The sequence below is a fragment of the Electrophorus electricus genome, chromosome 12, assembly GCF_041902795.1.
Source record: "Electrophorus electricus isolate QZ-2024a chromosome 12, ASM4190279v1, whole genome shotgun sequence".
Lineage (NCBI taxonomy): Eukaryota > Metazoa > Chordata > Actinopteri > Gymnotiformes > Gymnotidae > Electrophorus > Electrophorus electricus.
The window spans coordinates 14,533,187-14,544,912 of record NC_137508.1 but is presented as its reverse complement, the minus strand read 5'-3'; the positions used below and the strand labels follow the sequence as shown (position 1 = coordinate 14,544,912).

The following is an 11,726-nucleotide window of genomic DNA, read 5'->3' as shown; positions in this document are numbered from 1 at the left end:
TCTCATGTGAGTTGCACTTTACAGAAAATACTATAAATATTCATAACTATTGCTATTTTTGGTGGTAAAAATTACTTTGCTCCTTTAAGTTAAATATTTTGTTCTGAATAGATTGTGTGCATTTCCTTTTTTTTTTAAAACTGCCATATGTAGTTTAGTTACCCTCCCCCTATTTTCCCCCAATTAGTCCAGTTCCTTTTTACTTGTTTGTTTTGAGTCTAAAGGCTTTGCTTGTAATAAAAAAAGCTATTTTATGCAGAAAATGACTTTCTCTGGTTGTGCTTCTGTGCCATTGCTAGAATATGTATAGATTGCCGTTTTACTTATTTTATTTTCATTTTGTTTGCTTACACATCCTGACCTCCATACTTTAGGCATTTTATTCATCTAACAGTGACTTCTGTGCCATGTGAGCATGTTTTCAAAAGCTGGTGACAAAGCAGAGCAAATTGCTTTCTAAATAATCATGTTTAGACCTAAACCTATTATCTGCATTTTTGTATTTTAAAACTTACACCCACATATTGGAACAAGTCATATCAACTTATAAACTGCATAAACCACGCAAAACTGCAGGACTTTGATTCTTTATATATTTTATTAGATGCATGAACCCAATTTTCTTACAAAAAACCAAGTACATTGGTACCAAGTACACAAATAAATCAATTTTATTGTTGCATCCTGTTTAATCTGTGGTCTCTCCCTGACATGACTAAAATAAATGTTATTATTTTTTTAAATCCGATGTCATAGTAGAATGTTACTGCTTTAAAAGCCTTGTTTTGCCTATCTTACCAGTAATAATATAATACCCTATCAGTGACGCAAAAATAGAGCACAAATGAATAATTATTATTAAAATCATTTTCTAGCTTGGAATATCTTGGGAGTTTTGCACATCAAAGAAAAAAAAAATCTGTCAGCTAAATAGCCTGACACTATGCCTGTTTAAGAATATTCAAACTCTTGCCTATTTAGAAGAACCAGTAAAAACACTACACAATGTGGCAATTTTAAAAAATTATCTGATATGGTACATGCTACATAATAAAGTTAGATCATTTGGATTAAAATATTAAGTCTTCTTGAAGAAGGCATCCAGAGTGGCAGTGCTCTCCATTGCTCTGGCTTTCTTTGCCTGCGGTCCAACCTGGGCTTTGGACCTGCCCTTTCCACGTGAAGACTGGGGGGTCCCAGCCCTGAGAGGGCCAGTGTTGGAGAATGAAGATGAGAATGAGGAGAAGGAGTTCTGCAGGTCAAGGGCAAAGTGATAGTCCATATGTTCCGGCATTTCCCACATTAACACTTTCTGTCCACACCGCTCACAGGTGCAATGGTCATCTCCAGCATGCTCAGAATCTGAGTGTTCCAGATGACCAATGTGTGTGAAGAGCTCTGTATTAAGTTTCTCACCTTCAGTAAATGAAGGGGATGATGCACCTGTAGAGTTCGGCAGTGTCCTCTCAACCTGATGTAAGCCTGAGTCTACAGGCCATTCTTTTACCCGAGCTGCCTGTTCACTGCTTGGGACCCCGTTTGGAACTGACTGTTTCTTCTCCCAAATCTTCTTTTTGAAAAAAGAAGAAATTGCAGTGCTAGGCCGTGCTGCAGCTATCGGAGGAGATGGACCAGCAGTAGACTGAGAAGAGATGCTCTGAGATGTGGGCACCAAAGGATGACTAGAAGATACGAAGTCATTAAGTTCTTCTTCCCTCACATTTTCCTCTGCCTCTCTTTTTTTCTTTTCAGCAGCTTTTTGGAAAAGGGTCTGGATTGGCCCTGGTTTCTTGGATGTCAATTCTGCTTTGGAAGGCAGCTGAGAGGAGGCCTGAAGAGACTGTGTGAATGCCACATCACTGCTAAGGAAACTGACAATTCCTCCTGATGGGGCTTCACTGAACTTGCTGACAGACAATTGAAGACAGGTAAGCGCAGGACACCTATGAAGCCAAATAATTAAGATAATTAAGCTGCATAGTTTAGTTGACCTGAATAGGTTTGTTGACCTTGGCCAAATCATCTTGTGCAGAACACAGTTTTACAATAAGTAGACACTGCCATAAATCAAACTACAATCAATAACTGCCATCTTGGCGCTCAATGATTGAAGACTCTCAATTATACCACTTGCTGTTATCATATATTATTGAGAGCATGAACATTTCCAAGTGCAGATTTCTTTTAAAAGGTAATTAGGGACAACTTGAAAATCACTCACCATGCCTCCTGGTGGCTGCCTGCAATATTAAGGCTCTTGATGATGGCAAAGCTGTCGTTGGTGATTTTGGAGGCCTCATAGCGTACTAAAGCACAGCAGCGGGAAAAACTGCTCGGTCTTTTATCCCCGGCCTGACGGACACCTACGGTCAGGAGCTTTGCCACTCGACCATTCTACAGTTAGGAACAAAGATTTCCTCATAACAGGAGATAGTAGAGAGACAACGGCTATTACAGTGAAACACTTAACCAGTAACGTTCTCTTACCATCTCTCGATCCTTATTCAGCCTCTCCTCTAGCTCAAGGGCAAGCTGGTGGAGCCAGTGCTGAACCTAATTGAAGAGAGGTGGGAAAATGAAAAAAAGAATAAGAGTTCATGAGACTAGAGAGAGCACCGCATGATAAACAATTGTACCTGTGCATGACATGAAGCAATTACCTTGCTTTTTGTATCCAGTGCTGTCTTTCCTGAGAAGTTCTTGCTACAGCCAATGGATTTGGGAAGCTGCCTTGGCTTTACTGGCTCAAACTCGATCCCTCGGCACAAGTCATACAGCCACTGTCTGAAGAAGGGGGAAACAACTGATTTAAAAACCTCCACAAGGGAATTCAGAGTTGTCATTTGATTCAACACATGAAGATTATCAATCATCTGATGAGCTAAAGATGTGTTGACAGAGAACACTAAACTGCAGTGCCATGGCTCTACATAATCTGACAACACAGTGTCACATTGCTAAGTTGTTCTCTTAAGTTTTATTTTTAGATACCAGTATCTTACAGTAAGTACAAATTAACAACTATTATTTGAATTATTTTAAAGAATTACTTTAATGATCAAGTACTGCTTTGTAAACAAGCTATTAAAGCATTTCCTACCCTTACATCTTACCCAGTCTTTTCTCCAAAGTGCTCCTCCAGCTGGGCCCGTGTGAACTTTGTGAGCTCTCCCATATTCTCCACCCCTAGAGTTTCCGTAATGGAGGCTCCCAGCTTTCCTCCCAGGTTTCGTCTGAAAGATAACCCCATAGATGGCTCCATTACACTCTGTAACTGCATTCAACCACCTGGGCATATATGGGAAGATGCTTACATTTTACTGATGGGAAGAGTCCTAAAGAGTTCAGGTATTGATGCCAGAGGCAGGATCGTCTGGCGATTAGGTTTGTTGAGGCCACATGCAAGTTTCGCCAATACCTGCAATAAAAGCTGTTTCCTTTAAAACTACAGGCAAAAAGGAATTTGGAGTGATTAACAGAATGGAAAGGTAAGGCCTTCTGAGTGCATGCTTGCATCCAGCAGGTGGAGCAGTTACCTTGTTATGAGAAATGCCAGCAGAACAGTGGAAACCTGTGTGCTCCTTCACAGCGGCCCTCATTTCCTCCACAATGAGTGCTCCCATGGTCAAACAGAGCTCTGCATAGCCTGCACATCCAATCTCCGGGCAGGGCAAGGAGTCCAACCACTGCTGCAGACCCTGAGACCTCCGTTCCTCTGTGTGTACATACAGATAAAGAAAGTATCATTGAACTCTCAGTAATTGCAATTTGCTTTGGATTCAGGAGAATTTAGTCCACAGTGAGTACAGTCATTATTGTTTACATGACATAGTGAATACACCTTTATCCGCTACCACATCTTCAGTTTGAGCCAGTTCTGTAGTGTTCAGAAGGGGAAAGCCTTGGACATAGGTGGTTTTCAGAAAGTGAGGTTCAATTCGTGCTGTTGTCAGATCTTTCAATTTCTTCTCTACACTGGCAGTAAGGTCCATGTAGGCTTCATCGATACTGGCTCTCTCAACGACTGCAAAGCGGGACATTACCTCAATCACCTCCACACTGGCTTCCCTGTAACTGTCCACAAAAAGACAACTTTGAGCATGGTGATAAGACATAACATGCTGAAGAATTCAAACTCGTGTTTTATTAGGCTGAGAAACCTTTTGTTCTTACCGAGTAAGATCAGCCTTCCCATGAGACTCTCTGACTCTTGCCACTTGAAGGTCTGGGCATATTTTTTTGGCGTCGTCTGCCCACATATTTCTTGTGACACCGTGGGCCCTGGCCTCGTAACTGACGGCTATGATACTGATAAAAAATAAATAAAAACAACAACAACTCAATGTACTATCCTGAGTCATGGTGAAATAATAAAAAGTGTGACATGTGGCGATCGTCTCACCCTCCTCCTTTCCAGGTCTTGTATTGAGCAACAACGCATGGTTTGTTCTTCAACTCAGGGTTAATTCGTTGTTCCACCTGCACGTAAAAGCAGTCCATATCCACCAAAGCTACAACTCTCTCCTTCCCGAAATCCATTATGCAGATCAGTCAGGAATTAAAGGCTGAATATACAGCAGCAAGCAGTTCGTTAACGCTAGATTGCTAGCTAACTCTGAAACCATACGAATTCTTCACCTACATCTCTGCGCTTGCATTGTCAGTTGGAAAAGAAAATGTGTTCAAAAGTTAGCTAGGTTAGCTATCTAGATAGGTTAGCATGCTACGCAGCGTTATCTAGATTTCACTGTTAGGGGAGAACAAAAAAGTACAGACATTCACTTTCCTGGCGCCATGTTTGTAACTAATATAGCTAGCGACGTAGTACAATACAAACTATTTAATTCAATAAAATAGCTGAACTATTTTAATGTGGCTAGCTAGATCATTTTCTAAAAACCCGCCTAATTTCTAGTTCCTCCATGGGTTCAGACAAGAAAAGAGAACGTGCAAACCTACGCCATCTGCTGGTGGTTGAGGTTCAATTTTAGTTCACGATTCATTTCGTCATATAGAAATTTTTGAAGATTAAAATCTCGCTCTCTCTCAAACACACACAAACCAGTTCAAACACATATCACAGAAGGGCATTTCCTTTTCGTAAATTGCGTAAATTCTGTTATATATATATAAATGCTGTAGGTTTGGATGATTGCGACGCGAATGTCAATGTTTTAGTTCAATTGGATTTTAATAATCTAAAATCATTAACATTTTAAAATTTAATAATGTGACTAGAGGTTCATATGCGATTTCCCTTTGAATGCAAAGACCGAAACGAAATCATTAGCTACATTCATATTTGCAAGCATGCATCGTGCATTTGAACATTTTTCAAACTTGCAATACAGTTCCATAAAGGTTTGGTGGTTTAAAAACTAAGGCAGACTGCCACGTGCAGCGCCACATTTGGATGTGTTTGAAGTCTTGGAGCTTGACTTCCCTACGTTTCTCCTACAAATGGGCCTTGAGCTTGTTTGGAGGTTCTAGCAGGGGAGTGCAGCTACTTCTATACCAACGATGCTCGTCCGCCGGGGAGCCTGTCCTCTTCCACCGAGCGCGGAGCTTCGGGAGGGACACACATGGACCGGTGAGGGAGGAAGGGGACACCCGCCTAGCCAGCCAGATCAGCCGAATCAACCCTAGCGATCAATGGGGTGACAGATGTCGCAGCCAGATCGCCCTCACATCCGACAACTAAGTGTATCGCGGTAATATATATACGAAAGTATGATCCACAGCTTCTTACTTATGGTATGACCAAAATCCTTCTTGCGTGTTTTATGACACAAATACGTATATCGGCTAATAAAAGGCCTTCTACTTTATAAAACATAATAATGTTGTTTAAATATTGTAAAAATACTCAAAGCTGAAAATTTCCCAAAATGCTCTGCGGCTATGCAAATATACATTACTGCTATTGGTCAAGGAAACCTACAGTAGTAAAGCGTATAGGCGTGCCTAAAATTACGTGTGAACAATGCAGCAGGTTTGATGCATAACAACCAACCATTCAAACTTCGCACGATTTAGGCTAACTTTCGTACAGCCCCGGGGCAATATTGTGTAAGAAATATGAAATGTGGCTATCGGGCTTTCAAAACAAGTGCTTTTTATACGATTGTGATGCTTCCTTTCAGGCCAGAATGATTAGAATATACGTCATTTGTAACATTATATTCAATTATATTATATTATAATTCTTTATATTATCCTTCTACAAGTAGAAAACGGCAGAAAGAAAAAACTCCTGTTGCACGTTCTGTCGTGGTTCACTTTGTAGAACACGGATCTTTGACAGCTATGCGAGGGAATGGATAAAATGACACTACAACAATAGTATATATTAGTTCTGCGTATAAAAACAACGAATATGCCATTGCATAAGTCGGTTATGGAAATCAAGTTCCAAATCACTTCATATTCATTACGCGAAACCTGTCATTGGTTGAACATTTTAATAAGGCGTTAAATGTTTCTATAACTATTGCAGGCAGGATTACATTCAGACCAAGTCGCTACTCGTCGTTTAAAGCTTTTTTTAAAGGGGTCAAAGCGTTTATTCCTTTAAAAATGTCAGATAAGGTTGTGCTCTATTACTTCAATGGGCGAGGGAAAATGGAGTCGATACGGTGGCTTTTAGCGGTTGCTGGCGTCCAGGTTTGTAACATGCTTAATGTAGTTCCTTAGAAGTTAAACGAAGACTTGTTATTGGTAAAGTTAATAAACTTTATGATTGCATTCACAGTTTGAAGAAGTCTATTTAACAACCAATGAGCAGTTCCAGAAATTGGTGAATGGTAGGTTAGTAGTCTACTTTTTAAATCGTCCTCATATTTTATGTATCCTGTCTAGTAAAGTAAACGTATTCGTAAGTGAAATTTCTAAAGTATTACGCAATGAACAAAATCAAGCCAACATTCAAATGTCTAACGTTTTACCTGACCTCCAGATGGAGCTCTCATGTTTCATCAGGTTCCATTGGTTGAAATGGATGGTATGAAGCTTGTACAGACAAAGGCAATCTTGAATTACATAGCAGGGAAATACAACCTCTATGGAAATGGTCTTAAAGAGCGGGTTATGTGAGTATGAACACATACATTTACAAATAATAATAATTAATTTAAAACGTATAAGTGAATAAAAAATAATGGATTAAAATGTTTTAAAAAATTAACAAATTTAGCTGTTTTCATTGAGGGAATCTCAAACGTTCCATAAGAAACATGTAGTAGTGCAATGTTGATTTCTTTTTTTATTTTAAGGATTGATATTTATGCTGAGGGTGCTAGGGACATCATGGAGATGATCATGGTGTTGCCCTTTACACCCCCTGAGAAAAAGCAAAGTCAGCTGGATAAGATACAACTCAAAGTCAAAGACCGCAGCCTTCCAACTTATGAAAAGGTTCGGAAATAAAAGGACCTTTGCACATCACGGCTAGTTAAACATTAGCTTGATTTTGTATTTATCTCCTCTATATAAATTATATAATATTATATCAGTGGCTGTTTGAATGTTTTTATATATGTGGTGTGGCCCTTTTAGGCTCTCTCCAATTCACAGTTCCTTGTGGGTAACCAACTGAGCTGTGCAGATGTTCATCTCTTTGAGGCCACTCTGATGCTGGAAGAGTTATTCCCTGCAATACTTTCCACCTTCCCCAAAATCCAGGTGAGCTGCATGCAGAACACTTGTGAACCTTTCACATAGCAGTTTTTGCACTCTGTTGGCACTGAAATCAAACTGAATTCTGAGATTTACAAAGGCAATTGTCTGTAAAACACACAAATATCTCAAAGGGTTGTTGGATGTCTTTATTGTTGAGGGCTCTACAGTATTATTTATAATGGAACTATCCCATTTTTATTAGGAGCAACAGTACATCTGCTAATTCATGTTTTTATCCAATCAGCGACTCATGTGGCAGCACAGTGCATAAAATCAAGTAGACGGGTCAAGAGCTTCATTGAATTTTTACATCATCAAAATGGTGAAAAAAAATTAAGTGATTTTGACCATGGTATATTTATTGGTGCTAGATTGGCTGGTCTAATTATTACTGAAACTGCTGGTCTCTTGAGATTTTCTTTAGTTTCTAGAATTTAAACAATGGTGTGAAAAACAAAACATTCAGTGATCAGGAGCTTTGTGGGAGAAAATATCTTCATGAAAAACCACAGACTGCTTTGAGCTGACAAAGGTTACAATAGCTCATAGCATACATCAAACCTTAAAGGGGGAAGCGCTACAACTGCTACTAAAAGTGCTACAAATTGATGTAGGAGACTACTGGTGTAGTCCACTCTTGTGAGCCAAGTACAGGAATGTGGGACTACAGTGGGCACAAGCATTTATAATCTATGGACCCAACCTGCCTTGTGTCAACAGTTCAGGCTACTGGTGTTGGAGAAGTGGTTTTCTCAGCAAACACTTGGACACCCTATTAACATTGTTTATACTTTTAATGCCACAGGCTATCTGAGTATTGTTGCTGTATATATGCATCTTTTTATGGCTATAATTTTAGCCATCTTTTAACAGCTACATCCAGCATGATAATGTGCCATATCACAAAGCACAAATCTTTCTAAAATTGGTTTCATGACCACAGCAATAATTTCAGTATATTTCAGTGACCTCTACAGATCTGAATCAAATAGAGCACCTTTGGCATGTGGTAGAATAGGAATTGTGCAGCCTGAATGTTACAATGTGCAACACTGTGTGGAACCACTAAGTGTGGTTGTTCTGAGAACAAAAGGATTATGGTATTATGGTGTTTCAAATACAGTTGCCAAAGGGAGTATACTAACATCACCTTTATGAATACCTCCTCTATTTCTTTCAGGCATTCCAAAACAGGATGAAAGCCATTCCTGCGATCAACAAATTCTTGCAGCCAGGCAGTCAAAGAAAGTCTCCGCCTGATGAAGTGTATGTAAAAACTGTGATGGATGTATTGAGCCACCTTTTCAAGTAGGAAATTACTGACCTGACAAGACTTAAATACTTTGGCCTTATGTTGAAGTATACCTGCACAATGAATAATATATTACAATATTTTCAATAGTCTGTCCTTTTTAATTGGCATATCTGATCTAAGGCCTAGAAATCGGAGCTCAAGGGATCAAAATCAAAGATTCCTACAGTTCCAACATACAGCTAGTTATAAAAGGAACTATACAATATTACTCAGTCTTCTGTGTGGCTGTCAACACAGAACTTTTTGTTCTAAATTCCACAAAATTACAGGCTAAATCACAGTTTAAAGCAATTTAATTAATTTGTCAGTCATACATGAAGACTGATTATAATACCTAAAGCATTTTGATTACATTAGGACAAATTAATACAACAATATTTGAAACTTTTTATATTGTTCAATTAAGTAGATGGATGGGCTATAATTAATGTTTAATGTATGTCTTTTAAGATAACAAGCCATCTTAATATGTTTCTCAGCAGTTCTCTTCAATTGTTACATTGTTAACCTGGATAACGAATGAGTGATGCATAATTAATGTGCCTATACGGTGACTGACAGCCATTGTCTATGCATGTATTTTTATCAATAAAAGTGGAAACTGGTTTGTATATTAATTTTAACTTGGAAGAGAAACAAAAGTGTATGACACTTATGCTTTCTACTGAATAATTACTTTTTCTGGCTTCATGATATTAGTAAAATGACAAAGTATGAAACAATATTTTTTTGGAATGTAATAAACGATTACAGTTAGCACAACATAAGTCAAGGGCTGATACAACACATTTGTAGTCAAATATTTTCATATTAACATTTTCAAAAAGAGTTCAGTCACCAAGTAACCAGAGTTCCATTTCATGGCAATTTTCAGAGGATCAGCAGTCGCACAACCATGAGGAGGCTGAAATCAGAATACAGAGTGACCTTTGCTACACTGTCATTAGATAAAATAATGTGGGTTAGAAGTCAGCAGTAAAAATGTTATGTTTCTCTCTAAATATAATGGAAAACTCTGGAGGGAAAAGTATCCAAAACGTTAGCAACATTAAATGTTGATGTAGTACTGTTAAATCAGTCCGTGACAGCCTATGAGAATTCCTTACACTTACAACATTCCTGCACCTTATGATTTACATGAGCTCTATTTTTCTTTTCATTTAATTTACACCTCCTTTACATTAATTCATACTGTATACATATGCAAAAATGAAAATACACTCATTAATTCTCACCTTAATCCAGTCATAAATCCTGCTGGCATTAATTTTCCAGAGTTCTTAAATCTCATTCCCATCACAAATGCCAGAGCAGAAGCAGCAGCTAGAGGAGGAAAAAAGCTGTTACAGCAACGTTGCTAAAAAATATTGTCATAAATAAACAGATAACTTTACAACTATTTTTCATAAACCTGTAAGAAATTACAAGTGACAGGCATCGGTTTCAATACTCACCAAAAGAAATCCATATGTCGCTAGGGTCATTAGTTATCCTATATGCTCCATAAGCAGATATGGTTCCAAAAAATAGTCCCGCAATTAATGACATTGAGCTTCCTATGACATTGAATAACATTTGAACATTAGCTAGCTAGCTAGGTTTAAAATAATTCAGAACATTACGAGATTCGTCACAGACTGCAACAACTTTATTGGCCATCTTAGGAAGTTTCCTACCTTTCTTCTTATAACCCACAAACCCTCCGAATGCTATAGTCGCTGCATAGGCAAACCCCAGCCAGTCAACAGTCATATTGTCCTACAAACAGAAAATGATGGTTACATTTAAAAACAAACTTAGCTGACAGTGATATCCAAGAACCTGAAAGGTACTAAAAAGCACGGTGTCTACAGCTCATTAGCCTAGCTAGCTAGCTGTTAATAGCGAGACACCTAGAAAATGGCTAGCTACCTTACCTAGCTAGTAAAGATAGTATTTTGAACAGGAAAGTAAATCGTTGTCTTTAGTACTTGTCTTGAAACAACCAAAAATTAAACAAAAGAGGGAATAGTTGAATTTGCACAATCGAAACGTTTTTATCAACGATTGCTGTGGTAGTACAAAGAACAAGCAATTTTGTTACGTCACGAGGAAGTAGAAGTGTATCAGTAACTACGGGGTCCAAGCACCCAAACAGCTGTTTTGGGATTTCACTGCTCTATGATACCAAAAATAATTAAATATAATACCCTCATAATCAGTGTTTAGATAGGGAAACACTAAGTGAACGGGGAAACACTGGAGCAAAGGGGCTATAATATTTTTATGGTTTCTATACGTGGTCCCCTGGCAGAAGTGTTCATCAATGAGATTATGGATTATGAATGTACACAATTATCCAAGCATAAGTTTTTTGGGGTTTTTTGAGGGTTTTAAAAAAACACCAAAAATACAAACTTTTATGATATGACTACTTCCATTTGGCAACTGTTTTATATACTGTATATATTTAAGTGTCACATACAGGTGGTAAGGAGTGACTGCCTTTTTGTTTTGGGGTGTGGATTTTCCCTCTGTTTTTGTGTTAGGGAAAAAATGGCAGATCTTTGTGTGTTTCTTTATTATTTTGCCTGAGTCACTCCTGAAGCTTATGGGAAAAGTTGGGGAAAGTGTCTGTAATTATTGTATAATACACCATAATACACAAAGACGCCTTGATATTTTGCTATCTTTCTTTTTTTGTATGTCTTGTAATGGAATTATAGCCTAGATGGTGTTGTAAGACTTAATAAAA

The 11,726-nt window shown here is 38.2% G+C and overlaps 3 protein-coding genes across 3 annotated transcripts; 1 reads left to right on the top strand and 2 right to left on the bottom strand.

The window, feature by feature from the left end:
• Positions 1-579: 579 nt before the first annotated feature.
• polh (polymerase (DNA directed), eta) lies at positions 580-4,952 on the bottom strand. The gene is made up of 10 exons (XM_027022728.3): positions 4,403-4,952; positions 4,174-4,308; positions 3,842-4,074; positions 3,537-3,715; positions 3,315-3,418; positions 3,114-3,233; positions 2,661-2,784; positions 2,488-2,553; positions 2,222-2,394; positions 580-1,943 (listed from the first exon to the last, which is right to left on the bottom strand). The coding sequence occupies exons 1-10, from the start codon at positions 4,537-4,539 to the stop codon at positions 1,079-1,081; spliced, it is 2,136 nt and encodes a 711-aa protein (XP_026878529.3). The 5' UTR covers positions 4,540-4,952; the 3' UTR covers positions 580-1,078.
• Positions 4,953-6,474: 1,522 nt separating this feature from the next.
• Positions 6,475-9,615, top strand: gsta.1 (glutathione S-transferase, alpha tandem duplicate 1). Its single transcript, XM_027023589.3, has 6 exons — positions 6,475-6,663; positions 6,752-6,803; positions 6,956-7,088; positions 7,272-7,413; positions 7,555-7,680; positions 8,858-9,615. Exons 1-6 carry the CDS (start codon positions 6,577-6,579, stop codon positions 8,987-8,989), a joined length of 672 nt encoding a protein of 223 aa, XP_026879390.2. The 5' UTR covers positions 6,475-6,576; the 3' UTR covers positions 8,990-9,615.
• On the bottom strand, positions 9,268-11,095 carry tmem14a (transmembrane protein 14A). Its single transcript, XM_027023600.3, has 5 exons — positions 10,909-11,095; positions 10,669-10,750; positions 10,447-10,548; positions 10,228-10,315; positions 9,268-9,896 (listed from the first exon to the last, which is right to left on the bottom strand). The coding sequence occupies exons 2-5, from the start codon at positions 10,742-10,744 to the stop codon at positions 9,863-9,865; spliced, it is 300 nt and encodes a 99-aa protein (XP_026879401.1). The 5' UTR covers positions 10,745-10,750; positions 10,909-11,095; the 3' UTR covers positions 9,268-9,862.
• Positions 11,096-11,726: the final 631 nt, after the last annotated feature.

Coding starts and splice junctions, on each gene's coding strand:
- gsta.1 (XM_027023589.3), top strand. CDS start 6,577: ATGTCAGATAAGGTTGTGCTCTATTACTTCAATGGGCGAGGGAAAATG. Junction 7,089..7,271: donor GGTCTTAAAGAGCGGGTTAT/GTGAGTATGAAC, acceptor TTTTATTTTAAG/GATTGATATTTATGCTGAGG. Junction 7,681..8,857: donor CCACCTTCCCCAAAATCCAG/GTGAGCTGCATG, acceptor TATTTCTTTCAG/GCATTCCAAAACAGGATGAA.
- polh (XM_027022728.3), bottom strand. CDS start 4,539: ATGGATTTCGGGAAGGAGAGAGTTGTAGCTTTGGTGGATATGGACTGC. Junction 2,785..3,113: donor CACTTTGGAGAAAAGACTGG/GTAAGATGTAAG, acceptor CCCCTTCTTCAG/ACAGTGGCTGTATGACTTGT. Junction 2,395..2,487: donor TGAATAAGGATCGAGAGATG/GTAAGAGAACGT, acceptor TCCTAACTGTAG/AATGGTCGAGTGGCAAAGCT.
- tmem14a (XM_027023600.3), bottom strand. CDS start 10,744: ATGACTGTTGACTGGCTGGGGTTTGCCTATGCAGCGACTATAGCATTC. Junction 10,549..10,668: donor TGTGGGTTATAAGAAGAAAG/GTAGGAAACTTC, acceptor TCAATGTCATAG/GAAGCTCAATGTCATTAATT. Junction 10,316..10,446: donor CGACATATGGATTTCTTTTG/GTGAGTATTGAA, acceptor TTCCTCCTCTAG/CTGCTGCTTCTGCTCTGGCA.